We start from the raw sequence: 14,993 nt of genomic DNA on the forward strand, positions 1-14,993 counted from the left end.
TGATGGCGAATGACAGACTACGGTCGAACTCCTTTTCACACTGTGCTTGTGGATGGGGAGGAATCTCTGCATATAATGCATGTCAGACATCCTGCAATACAGGTCAAGTACGTCAGGCATAGAAAGCGGGCGGAAGCTTTGAAGTATCTGAGTATATCCCCTTTGGGAGGGATCATATCGTATTGACTTTCAGGCAGGCTGAATCAAGCTGAAGGAGAGGAGTGGTGCCTATGTTCTCCGATTGAGCCAGCGCTTATTCTCATCATGTGCGATGAGCAAGTGTCTACAGTACACCAGTGGCTTACCTTGACGGAAGGTATGTAATTTAACTGTCGTAATGGTAAGCCTGTGATGCTACCATACATCATGATTGCAGAGAAAACTACTACTTTGCTTGCTGGTTGGGCATCAACAAGTCCCCGACATCTGGCTCATAACCTGCAGATGCTTTGGAGTGGCTTGTTTAGGCTTGAAGAGGTGCAGATTACACTTTAAGGCACAATTCCCCTCGAACAACAGTGTTTTTCTTTTTGCTGAACTTAATTCTCTTGTGCACTCCTTGCTACTCGTTTCTTACTTCAGCCTGCATCTACAAAGTCAAGATCAAAGCTATCTTGCACCGATCAACTTTGACCATCTACCTGTTGGTGCCTTTTCTCTTCATGTGCCTCGTTCATCTCAATCACCTTCTTTAGTTTATTTGACCTTACCGCATTCATCGCATCACTATGAACTCTTCTGCGCCGCAAACCACTGGACCGCCGGTGTGGCTTCTGTCTCTCGGTATGTTCTCTAACGTCTTGATACTAGCTTACTATCATGTCGCTAACTCCTACAGATGGCGGTGGTGTCTGTGGGCTGTCTAGCTTGCTCATACTCGAAAACATCATGGAATGCATCCAGAAGTCAGAAAGTTTATCTGAAGTACCACGACCCTGCGACAGGTTTGACTTGATTGGCGGGACGGGAACGGGAGGGTATGACATTGCCTACCTGTGAGTACGCATTAGAGAATCTTCGTTAATAACCTTCGTACAGGATCATTGCCATTATGCTCGGCCGACTCAAAATGAGCATCGACCAATCGATTACAGAGTATAAAAGCCTTGCCAGCGAAATATTTGTCCCAGAGCCAACACCTTCATCTACGATACCTGCGAGTGCCTTTTCAGCTACAAGGTTGGAAGCCGCTATCAAACGAATGATTCGCAACAACTGCACCGACCCAAACTGCCTGCCGCGAAAGAGCGATGGACATATGACCAGCACTGATACAACATGTCCCCATGGAGACATGCCATTGGCAGATGAAAATTGCACGAAGACGTAGGTACTGCAAAAAACAGGCCTACAAGGCATACAAAGTATCGTCATATCTAATGTTCCATGTTAATCTAGTGCTGTGCTGGCGATGACGAAAGACAATATCGAAACGCTGCCTACACTATTCAAAACATACTGCGTCCCTGGATGCCTTACAGGATGCAGGGTTTGGGAGGTGGCCAGAGCTACCTCTGCAGCGGTCACCCTCTTTGACCCAATCAAACTTGGTCGCGATAAAATCGAGTTCATCAACGCCAGCTATGGCCACAATAACCCATGTGAAACTCTTATCTCAGAGGCCGAAAGGCAGTTCCCTGGTAGACACATCACGATACTGAGTATTGGGACAGGCGTCAACGACGTTGTCCAAATTAACGATTCGAGAAGTTCTGTGCTTGAAGCGCACGGGAAGATGGCGACTAGCTCTAAGCATGCCGACTTGCGACTCAAACAAAAGTACAAAAGCCCTGGAGTCTACTATAGATTCAATGTTGAAAGCGGCCTGAAAGACAACGAAAATTTGGACCACCGGATGTTAGGCAGTATCTCAGCGCACACTATGAACTACTTCAATGAAAACGACCAAACTATCGAGCAATTTGTCGCCACCTTCACGAGGAGTTGTGTTTCTCAGCCCAAAGCCCAGCACGATGAAAATGACAAGAAATGCCTTTCTGATCTTTACATTACCGATCCCTCCACGGACAAGAAGGATATTGAACACAGAAAGGGTGGTTTACTGAAAGAGTCGTATCGATGGATTGTCAGCCACGAGAACTTCCAGCAGTTCCTCGATGAAAGCGAATCCTCAATCCTCTGGATCAAGGGAGACCCTGGAAAGGGCAAGACAATGCTCCTCTGTGGCGTCATCGATGAGTTAGAGCGAGCCAGTCAGACGTCTCTATCCTACTTCTTTTGCCAAGCCGCCAATGATCGAGTCAACACAGCTAGCTCAGTGCTGCGAGGCCTGCTCTACCATTTTGCATACCATAATCCACATCTCACCAAGCATATCCGGAACAAGTACGACTGCAAGAAAGATATGTTCAACAGTCCGGGTGCTTGGCATGAGCTATGCGAAATACTCACCTCTATGTTGAATGACCCGAGCCTGAAAAATCCCATCCTGATTGTTGATGCCTTGGATGAGTGCCGTACGAGCCAGAAAGACCTCCTTCAATTCATCGCCCAGCCTTCACGCGCCAAATGGATTGTGTCAAGCCGCAACTGGCCAGATATCGAAGAAATCTTGGATGACGCAGAGCAAAAGGTCAAAATACACCTGGAAATAAACCAGGAATCAGTTTCTGCAGCGGTCAACTCTTTCATCGATTTCAAGGTGGATGAGCTTGCACAGAAAAAGAAGTACAACGGGGAGATGAAGCTTGCTGTCTTGGATCATTTGCGATTGCATGCCAATGGAACATTCCTCTGGGTGTCCCTGGTTTGCCAAGAGCTTTCCAATTGTCGAAAACGGCAAACCCTAAACAAACTGATGTCGTTTCCTCCTGGGCTTGACGCACTATATGAGAGGATGGTGCAACAGATCGATGATTCTGATGATGCACAAATCTGCAAGGATATTATTGCTCAAGTCTTTGTTGCATACCGGCCTCTGACTTTGGAAGAACTATGTGTCCTTGTCGAGTCGCTTGAAAGCGAGGAAAAGCAGGAGGTGGAAGAGCTCATCGCCCTATGCGGGTCCTTCTTGACTATTCATAACAACGTCATTTCTTTCGTCCATCAGTCAGCCAAGGACTATTTCCAAGAAAAGGCTTTGGGCGAGATTCTGCCTTTCGGAATTCAACACCAACACCAGACTATTCTTTCACGATCACTTGTTGTTCTTCACAGAGAACTACGGCGTGACATGTACAACTTAACAGCACCTGGATGCCTCATTGAGGAAGTCTCACGCCCTCAGCCTGATCCACTAGCGGCTATCAGATATCCTTGCTTCTTCTGGGTTGACCATCTTATCGATTCATCAGCAAATTGGATGGTCAGCAAAAACGACGAGATCTTGGCCTTTCTACGTGAAAAGTACCTTCAGTGGCTGGAGGCGTTTAGTCTCTTGAGAGGCATTTCTATTGCGGGAAGAGCAATCGAAAAGCTAAAGTTACACTCAGTAAGTTGCTTTGTACAAATCACGAGGTCTTCGATAGATCAACATCTGACATTTTGTAACAGGAGAAAGCACCTCAAGCTTTGCGAGACCTCATAAACGACGCTCATCGGTTTTTTTTGTTCCACGCAGGAGTTATTGAGATTGCTCCACTGCAGGTGTATTTCTCCGCCCTGATATTCAGCCCTACAAACAGCTTGATAAGACGAATTTTTAGTCATCAAGAGCCAGACTGGATCGAGGTAAAGCCAAAGGTTGAAACAGATTGGGATGCTTGTCTGCAAACTCTTGAGGGCCATGAAGAAATCGTGACATCAGTGGTCTTCTCAAATGATGGACAGCGACTGGCATCAGGGTCTGAGGACTCCACAGTCAAGATCTGGGATGCGACTTCTGGTGCGTGTCTACAGACTCTTGAGGGCCATCATAGTTCGGTGTCATCAGTGGTCTTCTCAAATGATGGACAGCGACTGGCATCAGGGTCTTGGGACAAGACAGTCAAGATCTGGGATGCGACTTCTGGCGCGTGTCTGCACACTCTTGAGGGCCATAAAGAAGATGTGACATCAGTAGTCTTCTCAAAAGATGGACAGCGACTGGCATCAGGGTCTTGGGACAAGACAGTCAAGATCTGGGATGCGACTTCTGGTGCGTGTCTGCAGACTCTTGAGGGCCATCATAGTTCGGTGTCATCAGTGGTCTTCTCAAATGATGGACAGCGACTGGCATCAGGGTCTTGGGACAAGACAGTCAAGATCTGGGATGCGACTTCTGGTGCGTGTCTGCAGACTCTCGAGGGCCATCATCGAGAAGTGACATCAGCAGTGTTCTCACCTAGCGCTCAGCCACCGGTATCGCCACCATTCGTTGACCAAACTTCTTCTTGTTCCTCCGAACTTGACAACTACTGTTTTAGTAGGGATGGTGTTTGGGTTTTGCGGGAACAAAAAAGGGTCCTTTGGCTACCACCATCGTATCGTCCTGTGAAGTCAGCCATAGCACCCCAAGCAGTTGGGCTCAGCACTTCCTCCGACCGTATCATAGTCATGCGATTCAGATCCATTGTCTAGGGTCACTAGCTTTCGGGCAAAATCGCAAACTCTATCATCCGCCCAGAATGCCGAAGCAAGAATTTCACCCTTTAGTCAACTATTCCCAATAATTGTTTCACTACATCAGATTCCATGTCCTGATTCTCGATCTACATCATGTAAGTCTTTTCGATATATAATCTAATAAGATCCGCTTCGTCGTCAGTCAAAAACTAATTACTCGTTTATACCATAGTTGTTAGACAGCTCTTAAGTTCCACACATTTCTTTCGTAAGCCTAGCTCTCCCCGCTGATCCAAGACTTGTAATGATTCGTAATGTACCTACTAACCATACGATACGATGCATCCAGGTATGTGACGCACTTTTCCCGCGTTTCCTCAGCCATTTCCCTTATCAAATTTCTTTGTCCTTCCAACATCCTACGATCAAATCCTGAAGCATCAAACACTTCCCGCACTTTAAGGCCACGATTTTAATCCAAACTAGGCTACGCCTTACGAGGGTTTTTAGGGGCCGCGATATCTGTTTTCCTGCCTCCTAGTTTCTCAAGGCTACTTATAATGTACGGAAACATAGCAGAACCTTTCTTCATCAAATTCACCACTTTAATAAACACATTGCCTCTCATTCGAAGATCAATACGTAGCATTAGCGGCTGGTTGTTGTATGGTTAATTGCATTAATTGTCTCCTTCTCCTTGAGTACTTCGACTATAAGATGACGTGTATGATAAGCTTGCGTGACAGAAATTTCAACTTCGACGCTAGACCTGAAGACAAAAAACCATGGCACAATATTTAAACAAATCAATGTTATTGCTATCCTCACCTCTATAGGTATATAAGCAACAGCTCGACATGTTCTTCTGTCATGGCTGGCCTTGCCACACATTCCACAACAGCTTTCCTTCAAACGCGCCGACCACCACTCCTCCACAATTCGGCTGCTACTGCGCATCAATGCTGTTGTGATCAATTGCTTCTCTTTCTTCGTTATTGCCATCTTCCCTCTATGCTGCAGCCTGGTCCTTTTTCCTCTACGCCACTTTCTAAATCCCTCATTTGACTTTAGAAGTATCTACTTCTAGGACCTCAACCATGTTATCTAGAACGGCGCGGTCGCCTAGCCTTCAGCATTGATCACCCGAATGGCTGTAGCTCATTCCCGGCTTTTCTACATCTATAGCAAACATTCCACTTGTAATGGCTCCTATCATGAAGCCAGTCTCATAACCTGTAAACATCAGCCAGATTGATGATACTGTATTTCGTGATTGTATTCTCCATGAGCCTAAGCCAATCTCGAATATTGGCGAGCTCTTCGCACTTCACTTTCTCGTAGTCGTACTTACCATTGAAGCACATCGTGACGTCTGGTTGTCACTTGTTGAAGTTAGAAGTCCAGCGCTTGCCGACGGGTAAGGTGTTGCTGTCAGCGAGCAGGCGATTGGCCATTTCTTCCACAACACGCAATTACAGGAGAAATTCTCACGAGTTCAGGTCGAGAACGAACTGGACAATAATCTGCTGTTCTAGATCACATAGTCTGCACGGCGTCAGAGCTTTAATTTTGGGTCGTATTGAAGGGCCTTTTGAGCAAAAAAGATTCCACCTTCAACATTCAGGTGCAAGAAGATGATACTTTATGAAGACCCGGATCTGCACCCACAGCTGTGGGACAGCAAGAAGGAGGATTCGAGTGATTGCGATTAGATCTATGACTGGATCGAACAGGAAGCAGTGACACTGCTCAACAAGCCAGATGACAACACCTACTTTTCCAACATGAAATCGCCCTCGGTAATTGATCTAGCCTTTACCTGTGACACGCTTCTTGGCCAGAGCGATTGCACTACCAGAGTCTTGCAAAATTTCAATTGCCGAAGTGACAACCTCCCACTGGCAACAACAATCGAAAACATAAAAGTGGACGGCATAGTCAGGGCTACCCGATATAACATGACTAGACTGGACGCGGAAGTGTTCAAGAAGGCATGCTCAGAAGCCAACCCTAGAAGAAGTCAAGGAAGTAGTTTTCCACGCTGGGAATACTGTGCCGGGAGAAGATGACATCCCAAACACAGCCTAGAAGAGGGTATGGCTTTCCTTTGCCAGGCGGCACATGGTGAAACTGCCCAGCCTATGTATAGAGCTTAGAGACCACCCGAAGATTTTCAAATCGGCAACAATGGTGGTGATCCCAAAACAGAAGCCCGACAAGTCGCACCCGAGGAGCTACAGACCGATCTCACTCCTGTCAACCTTAGAAAAAGGTCTGGAAAGGATGGTATGGCCCGAGGACTTCCTGCACAAGCAGTGGAGTTAAACATCATCTCGCAGAACTATGCATCTGCGGTCCTGAGAAGAGCTGCCATGGATCTCACTTGGAAATTAGCGGATACCACCATCGTCTAATCAAAGAGACGAAAGATTACGTCCAGTCTCACCTTCGATATAGAAGGCCGTTTTAATGCAGTTAAGAAAAGCAGGCTAGTGACCCGCTCAAGGAAGCAACTGTAGCCAGAGTCCCTGTACAAGTAGACTCTTTCCTAGCAGGTAAGAGTGTCAGCTTTGATCGCAGGAGAGCTCCCGGTGAAGGGTGTAGTAGGGGGCGGCCTACCGCAAGGGTCTCCAGTCTTTCTCATCCTCTGCATGCTGTACATGGCGGAACTCATCAAGAGACTGGCTAGCCTAGAATACACAGATGACGGCCTAATACACATACCGCCAACATCAGCCCAAACTAACATTCTCACCCCGAAGAACCACATTACACAAGCGGTCGAGTGGTGCAGAGAAAGCGAGCTGCGGATTGACCGGGGCAGGATAGGCATCGCGCATCTATATACAGTCCGTACGCTCCCAAGCATGAGGACAAGGCTGCGGCTTTTGGGGATCTTGCATTAGTTGCCGGCTTTTCTGTGATGGCCTTCTTGTCTACGTATCCTGAGAAAGGGTTCTACTATCGGGATTGCCTTATCATCTATATGCCTCCTAAAAGCTTGTCTGCAAACTTCTGGCTTGATGGCAATGCCTTATCTGCATGCGCCCACTAGTAGCATCATTCCGTTCTTAGCTGTTTACAAGCTTTGCTTGTCGATAAGTAGTTATGCTGTGATAGTAAAATTATAACAATGCCAAGGTTTTCTAATCACCATGAGTCGGGGCTACAGGGTTTACTACCCCTAACTAAGTTCTGCCAAACGTTAGGGTTAGTATCGGACACCGCTTGTTTGGTCTGAACATTGCCGTAAGGAAGACAGAGATTAGTTGAGATCCGCTCTGTAATCAAGAATTAGATAGACAAGCAACAACCACAAATCACAGATCCCTTCTTCTCATTTCAAGGACATTCAGGACGTCCTCCCAATTTGCACTGTTAGCTTCCCATGTAATTACAGGAGTGCACATTTGACGTATATTAACCATGTTCATTGCAACACCAAGTATGGAGAAATGAGTTATTCGAGAACTAACACTCCGTACAGAAGAATATTGCATTTCATTTTCTTTAACTCATTGTGAAGAATATCCAGCAAACTTACAACATACAAGTAACACATCTGACTTCACGTCGCCCTCGATTCGATTTCGATAAACCCCACGCATCTCATCGTCTCCATCATGAACATGGGTGTCTATAATCACTGTGGGATGTGGGTTTTAGGGTCCAGGGTTACAACTGCCGTATCATAGACGCAGGTGTAACACCCACAGGGAGAACTTCTAAGCTACAGCTTTGTTGTGACCAGCTACTAGAAAAGTTGTAAAAATGAGCCCTGAGATAATCGTACAGTAAGACTTAGGCCCACGGCATGTAGAAGAAGCGATGAAGGTTTTCATGAGCATAGAAGGCTTAAAAGAGGTAGTGTAACTGCCTCATTGGATGTAAGAGGCTACACGAAGGATGGTGATCAATTCCTGGATACTAAACCCACTGGCATGAATCTCATGTTACCAGGCTGCCTTATTCTAAAATCCCTAGTTTTCTGAATTCCAGGGTGGAAAAGAAGCCTAAGCAAAATACGAAGATTTTGTTTGTTTGTATCATTTAACTCTACCTACTGGTTTTCCACAGCAATACGACGGCATGTTCTGGACGGAAAAGGGATAAGAATATGTCGTCCTCCAAAACCTCTTCCGGGCAGTCAGCATTTGCAGGTGTGCGTCTTCTTCGAAGTACTCCTATGGCTTTTTAGGGTCCGGCCTTGCGGCCAGGAGTCTTCTCCGCAAGACATTGCCCAAGGGCTTGCCTGCTGATTATGTTTCCAGGATTGGTTACCTGGCGTTTTTGACTTGTGTCACCCTACCTATATAGCAGTCTAGTCTAACAGGCCAACGGCTATCGGCCTCGGGTGTTGGCCCTAGCGGAGTACGTCGGTTCTGTCCTCTGTTCGGCGAAGCAGTTGCCGCATTTTGAGTAGACCCTGGGCGTCAGGAGAAAGGACCTTCCGACCTCTCTTTCGAGTCCTTTCGACATCTCCTACCGCTCTTGTCTTTTTTTTCTTAAGTCCCACCCCCTCTCTCACTTCTCTTCCATTCTTCTTCCCCTGGTCGTCCCCCTAGGCCCCCTTTCTCCACCTTCTTTTCTTTTCTTTTCCACTGGTGCAGCCGCGCTGTGTGTGTGTGTGCGGTTTGCATTTCTCACCTCTGCTGTAGGTGTCTTAGGTTCCAATGCAGCACGCTATCAATGTACTTGGTTGCTTTTGTGTTTTTCAGTAGCTTGTCCGTAAACCCTTGGCTCCACTCCACGGCCTTGGTAAAGTCCTGCACGTCCACAGGTGCCCTCGTTCTTTCGGCTGGTTGCAGTGGGTGCATTTGCGTAGGCACTGGTGATTGAAAGAGTCATGGTATTGGTCAAAGTCTCCATGTCCCGTCCTGGCTGCCAGGATATGCCCCAGTTCTGTTCTGTCCAGGCCTTTTTAGCCCGACACGCGGAACGGGGGGTTGCATGGAATGCCATGAAGTGGGCGATATCCTTCCTGCATTTTCCACCATTTTTCGTACTCCTCACGCAGTTGGTTTGGTCTCCACCTCCGTGCCGCTGCCAGGCTGACGCGGGGTTCACAGTTGAATCCGAGGCATCCAAGCTTGGCTTGTGCGTCGGCTTGTTCATTTCCCTCCAGGCCTACATGTCCTGGGACCCAGAGCACTTGGTGTGGGATTGATTTCGCCCAGTCTTTCAATCGTGACAGATGGGTTATTGCTGCCTTTGATGGGTAGGAGTACTGACTCTCCCGGGTCGAGGTCCAAAAAAATAGAAAGATATCTGTCACAAACAGACAGCTGAGGAAACAAAAAAGAACTGATGTACAACACTGGGTATTCGCACGTGGTCACCCACCGTACTACTGATCCAGCGCTCTATGGCTTGACTAAGGGGGAGCAGACGGGACCCCGTATTTTCCATAGGCTATGGTCGTACATATCAAAATGCGGGTATTTTGGCCTCTATAAACTTGGTGAGAAAAAGGGCAGCCAGCCAACTCTCCCTCTTACAACCCTCGGGGGGGTACCTTTGAGGTCTGGTGCCTCCCCTTCTTCCGGGCTGCTGGAGGACGACGTCTATGACACTGATAAGCGTCTTTCATTCTTTTCTTCTTCTTTGACTCTGTCATGGATCTTGACAATGAGCTGTGGAGCCTTGAGGCCGCACTTACCCAACTTTGAGGATAACCTCGTCGTCGACTCGCCCCCTTTTTCACGACAACTTTCGCGATCGCCAACTCCTCATCGCCGCAACACCACTCCAACTCAAGGAGTTCACCTTCACGCTCAGGACTGAATTTTGAGAGTTCACACAGTCCGCACCTTTTTTTTTTCTTTTGTTTTGTTTTCTTTCTTGCGCTCCTCTGTCCTCGGATAGACTGGTGACTGTGGCATGTCACTAGAAAGGGGGCTGTCTGGCGCCTCATCCACACGCGCAAGGCAGCGGCCACCAGAAAAGTGGAAGGATATATCACGAGCCCTCGGATGCTCACACAGTTTGGTTTTTTCTCTCTTTGGGGGTTTTCCCAGGCTGCACTGGACGTCGCCGTCTTGCTCTCGTGATTTTCACGGCTTCAGGAAGCGTGGCAGGTTTTTCAGAGGAACGAATGTTTGTGGGGAAGTTGGGGGTTAGCCCCACTACTTCTGCGCTTAGGGTATATCTGGGGATTTCCTTTTTTTTTTTTTTTTTTTCTTTTGTCTCTGACGACTACAGGTGGAAGACGAGTAACAAGCTTGCTTGGGAGCATACGAGCTTCTCTCGCCCAAAACCTGTGGTCAGCCCTGCAGAGGGTTAATTCTGTCCGGTAACCAATCCGGCGTCGTTTGATCTTAGTGATTCCAGTAGACGTTAAATAAATTCAAATTCAAATTCAAATTCAGGGCAGCCAGCCGATCAGAGCCCGTCGTATTACTGCGAAATGATTGGTAGGTAGACGTAAAATAATACAATACAATACAAAGGGCAGCCAGCCGGGCCGTTGTACTTCGTCGAGTCGGAGCCTAACCCCCGCGCTGAAAGCCAGCGACTCTTCTGACTAGCTCGCACGCGGTCTTTGCAGCTCAAAAATATCAGGTGACCAGCCTTAAAAGTCTTTAGATACGCTCCAGGGCTAGCCTACCGCCCAGGAGTTGTATTAAAAGATGACATCAGCCAGCTGCTCCTGTCCGGAACACGCAGTCGTATTGCTGCTAAATCACAGTAGGTAGACATCAAATAATACAATCACAATGGCAATAAAAATGGAAACTATCTGGACCTTCGAAAGCCATAAAAGATTCGCAAAGTCGGCGCACATCTGCAACTGCTAACTGCTCGGAGGTGGCGTCCAAGCACGACACCGCCCGGGCCGCCCCCATTTAACAAGCCGTCTTACTGCTGTGGAAAACCAGAATAGATGCCATGTAAAATGAACAAGAAAAGAGCGAAGCTTCGTCCTCACCATAAAATATAGTCAACTTCAAGTTTACCATTGACGTTATAGTGCTACGAAATAACAGTAGGTAGTCGTCGTTGAACATATCAGTCCCAAGTTCAGGGCTAGTTTGACGAGATCAAATAGCCCGTTGAGTACATACAATCAGTACCAGTTCATGGTATTATCTTAAACAAATACACCCCAATCGGCCTGGACAATAGACAGGGAAGAAAGACGCTATTATGCTACATATATGCCTATATAATGAATTTAGAAACGCCCCAAACGCCGCACTTCAAAAAGTCAAGAGCCAAGTAAGTGAATGGGAGGGAATAAAAAAGAACGAGGTGGACATTGAGAATCATTTCATGTCCCTGCCATTTCTGTGTCCGTAGGCTCTGTGCTCTCCACAGCTGGCTTCAAGCCCTGGTCTTTGTCAGTCGTATCGTCAGGTTCAGATGCATCATCTGCATGCCTGTCATCAGAGGGCTTAGGGTCATTTGGTTCGGGAGTGCTCGCCTTTGCGGCTTCTGTGGTTGTGTTTGGAGGCTCTCTGACCGGCTCCTCATCTTTCACCGTGGGGGTCTCATCGGCGGGATTGGCAAGGTTAGGCCCCATGCTGATGTCGTGATCAGCAGGTTCTGCATCCTTCTCAGTGCCGGCATCTACATTATCCTCGTCGCAGTCCTCCTCATATATAAACTTGAGAAGCTTCGTGAGCATCTTCCCCAGCTCATCTTTGACTAGGACGATGTCAAAGCCTGCTGTATCACATGGCACAGCCTCAGAGCCCTCGGCAGCTGGTATGGTGACTAGGATATGGCGTGCCGAGAAGCCCATATCTTTGATTAGCTGCGCGGAATCATAGGGCACAGCAACCACTGGAACCTTGCCAGAATCCATGATGCTGGTCACCATGCGGCGTGTGGTGCCATATTCGGCACCAGACTCGGGGTCCTCGCCAAACTCGAGAAATTGATCGCCATCAACCATCACACTGAATGCCTTCTTCTCAACATAAGCAAAGTGGCCGAGTACATCGGCGTCTTGTTTCTCACGCGTGGTATGTCGAGTCACACGCTTAAACACTGCAGGGTGCTTGTCAACTAGGCCCGTTACAAGGGCTTCTTTATTAGTATCTGGCGGGCCAGCAATGACTACTAAGCGAACATCTTCGGGGAGTTTAGATGCCGTGGATTCGTCGGTGGCAATTGGCTCGGTAACAGCATCTGGATCAGTCTTTTCCTGGTAGATGGCACCGATATTGTCGGCATTTTCGATACTGTCGAAGGCGGAAATATTGGATAGTGAAGTTAGGCGCAAAGCTTGCCATGAGATGGCGGCTTTGCGGTCTTCTAACGGCGCCTTCTTGGAGACATCCTGTTCCATGTCGAGGTCGAAATCAATATCGCCGAGTTTTCCACGAAAGGTCTCGATGGATGGTGGGTTTGGACGTGTAGATCCCATCCCAAAGCAGGCGTCGTCTTCATCTTTGTCCTCGCTTTCTAGGTCATCTAGGAAGTCTAGGGGAAGCGAGCCCATGGCAAGCATCTTGGGCGTTTTGTTGGCCGACAGGCGGTTGATGCTTTCGACAGCCTCGAGGAACATGTCGGTAGTGATAGCTGGCCGCTCAATGGACGGGCAGTTTTCTATCTTCCACCTCACCCAGTTCTTATCTCGAGCGAGAACTGTTTCAACCATACGCAAGTAGAAAGGACCTTCAGGATCTGGCCGCAAGAAATCAGCGATACTTCGTTTCATCTCGGAAGCCCAGGCGGCCTGGAAATGAGGGGTAGTTAGTATATATAGATAGACAATGAGAACGAGAAAGAGAGAGATTAATAAATCATCGGGTATGCCTACATCTTGTTCGGAGACGGTGTGGTCCATGTAAGCCACAGATTTGTTAACTACGAGTCCAGCAAGCTTCTCTTTAGACTTTGCAGTAAGAGAGATGATGAAGTCCATAATAATAAGGGCTTGGACAAGGACATGTCGACGAAAGGATAGATCGTGGATCTAGGTAGATGTACGGTTAGTCTTATGAACAAGCTCCAAGAAATAGAAAAGACCTACCTCTAATTCAAACAAGTCGCGGTTCGTCAAATACTTTGGGTTAAAATTTGAAGCTGCAGAATTGCTCGTTATGTTTGTCTGGCCACTATGTGCATGTGGTTGAGTCTGACCATTTTCTAACGCCCCAGTTCCGACTGTTCTACGGACATCCTCATTACCATTTTTACCGCGAACGGTCTGGAAAGACGCAAGTGTCAACTCTAGAGCGCTCTTGAACTTGGCCAGGTTTTCGGGGGTGAACAGCCTTTTCGGCTGACTAAAGGTGTCTTGCAGAGACCAGAACACAGGGTACAATGCCTCAAAGTCTACCGCATTCTGGCCCCCTGTAGACTTTTCGTCGACTTCCATGGCGTCGGCCGTAGCAGCAGTGTCAACGCCCAATCCGGCCTCGATCTCAGCGCCAGCCTCTTTCCTGGAATTCGTATCGTAGACAGTAACATTTTCAACATGGTATTCGCCGCGCAAATTCACCGAGCTTTTGTCACCCAGTGGGAAGCTCTGGAACATGAAAATGAAAACTCGGCCACAGAAACTAGTGTCCTCCGCACGTGATAGGCGGCGCAGAAGCTCGTTGCATGTTCGCAGGATGACGAGATGTTTTTGCTTAAAGTTTTTGGCAGTTATTCGTTCACGGCGAGACTCGAGATAGTCGAAAACTTGGCGACAGCCCGAGATTGTCTGTGTGTCGAGAAGCTCTTCAATGACCCAGAAGAGCAGCGCCGGTTCGCAGCGCTCTTCATCGGAAAGAACGGCTAGAAGATCTAGAAGATTCCAAATGGAGACGAACTTGGGTGAATCGATAGGAGTATTTCCCTAGAAGATTGTAGGAGCATCCAGTATCCAAAGTTAGGAGAGGCGGCAACGATGACAGCATGACGCAGGAGAAGAGATCTAGAGACACTCACAATCAACTCTGCGAAGATGTCGCGAACTGCAGTTTCCACCACAGCATAGCGGCGCAGCTTCTTGCGCTCCGCACCGTCAGCTAAAGAAGAGTACCGGTCACCCTCATCTTGGGCAAAAAAGGCCTCTAAGTGACTAATAGTGTCACCAAAGCTAGCACTAGTCAGGGCTGGGTCAATTGTAGGCGTAGGCTTGACGTTTTCAACGTTGACAAGTGCACGCGTGAAAACATCTCGGACACCTTGAATCACTGCAGCGCTGGAGACTGTGGGCTCAGCGGCTGATTCCATGACTGAGGCACAAGCTTAGCGATTGGATGTTGAGGCTGCAACTCGGAGGCGAGCTCAACACGGTGAGCGCAAGTTAGAGATACAAGTCGAAAGTAAAGGACCGGCAGCAAGGTCAAGGGCCGGGCGGTAATCTGATGGAGAGGGGATTTGGCAATGCGGCTAATATGCGCATGTCATAAAGCCAAAGGGTAAAAAAAAAGGTAGCCGTGATGCCAGTTCAGATGGCAAGTTACAGCTGTTCATCCAGAAAAAAAACTTCATAAAAGTTGACGATAGGTAACAAGGTGCGATTGAATTAAAGTAACTAGTACTACATA

The 14,993-nt window shown here is 47.8% G+C and overlaps 3 protein-coding genes across 3 annotated transcripts; 2 read left to right on the forward strand and 1 right to left on the reverse strand.

Annotated features, from left to right (window-relative positions):
• Positions 1-728: 728 nt before the first annotated feature.
• HOO65_021109 (Vegetative incompatibility protein HET-E-1) lies at positions 729-4,518 on the forward strand (the record flags this gene model as incomplete). Its single annotated transcript, XM_071006323.1, has 5 exons — positions 729-783; positions 839-995; positions 1,039-1,326; positions 1,399-3,451; positions 3,514-4,518. 5 exons carry the CDS (start codon positions 729-731, stop codon positions 4,516-4,518), a joined length of 3,558 nt encoding a protein of 1,185 aa, XP_070861747.1.
• Positions 4,519-6,287: 1,769 nt separating this feature from the next.
• On the forward strand, positions 6,288-6,917 carry HOO65_021110 (putative RNA-directed DNA polymerase from transposon X-element; the record flags this gene model as incomplete). The annotated part of the gene is made up of 2 exons (XM_071007057.1): positions 6,288-6,302; positions 6,660-6,917. 2 exons carry the CDS (start codon positions 6,288-6,290, stop codon positions 6,915-6,917), a joined length of 273 nt encoding a protein of 90 aa, XP_070861748.1.
• Positions 6,918-11,773: 4,856 nt separating this feature from the next.
• HOO65_021111 (guanylate kinase) lies at positions 11,774-14,676 on the reverse strand (the record flags this gene model as incomplete). Its single annotated transcript, XM_071006421.1, has 4 exons — positions 11,774-13,186; positions 13,271-13,426; positions 13,484-14,296; positions 14,389-14,676. The coding sequence occupies 4 exons, from the start codon at positions 14,674-14,676 to the stop codon at positions 11,774-11,776; spliced, it is 2,670 nt and encodes an 889-aa protein (XP_070861749.1).
• Between the last annotated feature and the right edge of the window lie 317 nt (positions 14,677-14,993).

The sequence above is a fragment of the Ceratocystis lukuohia genome (genome assembly GCF_044167205.1).
Source record: "Ceratocystis lukuohia strain C4212 chromosome Unknown Supercontig2_pilon, whole genome shotgun sequence".
NCBI classification, from domain to species: domain Eukaryota; kingdom Fungi; phylum Ascomycota; class Sordariomycetes; order Microascales; family Ceratocystidaceae; genus Ceratocystis; species Ceratocystis lukuohia.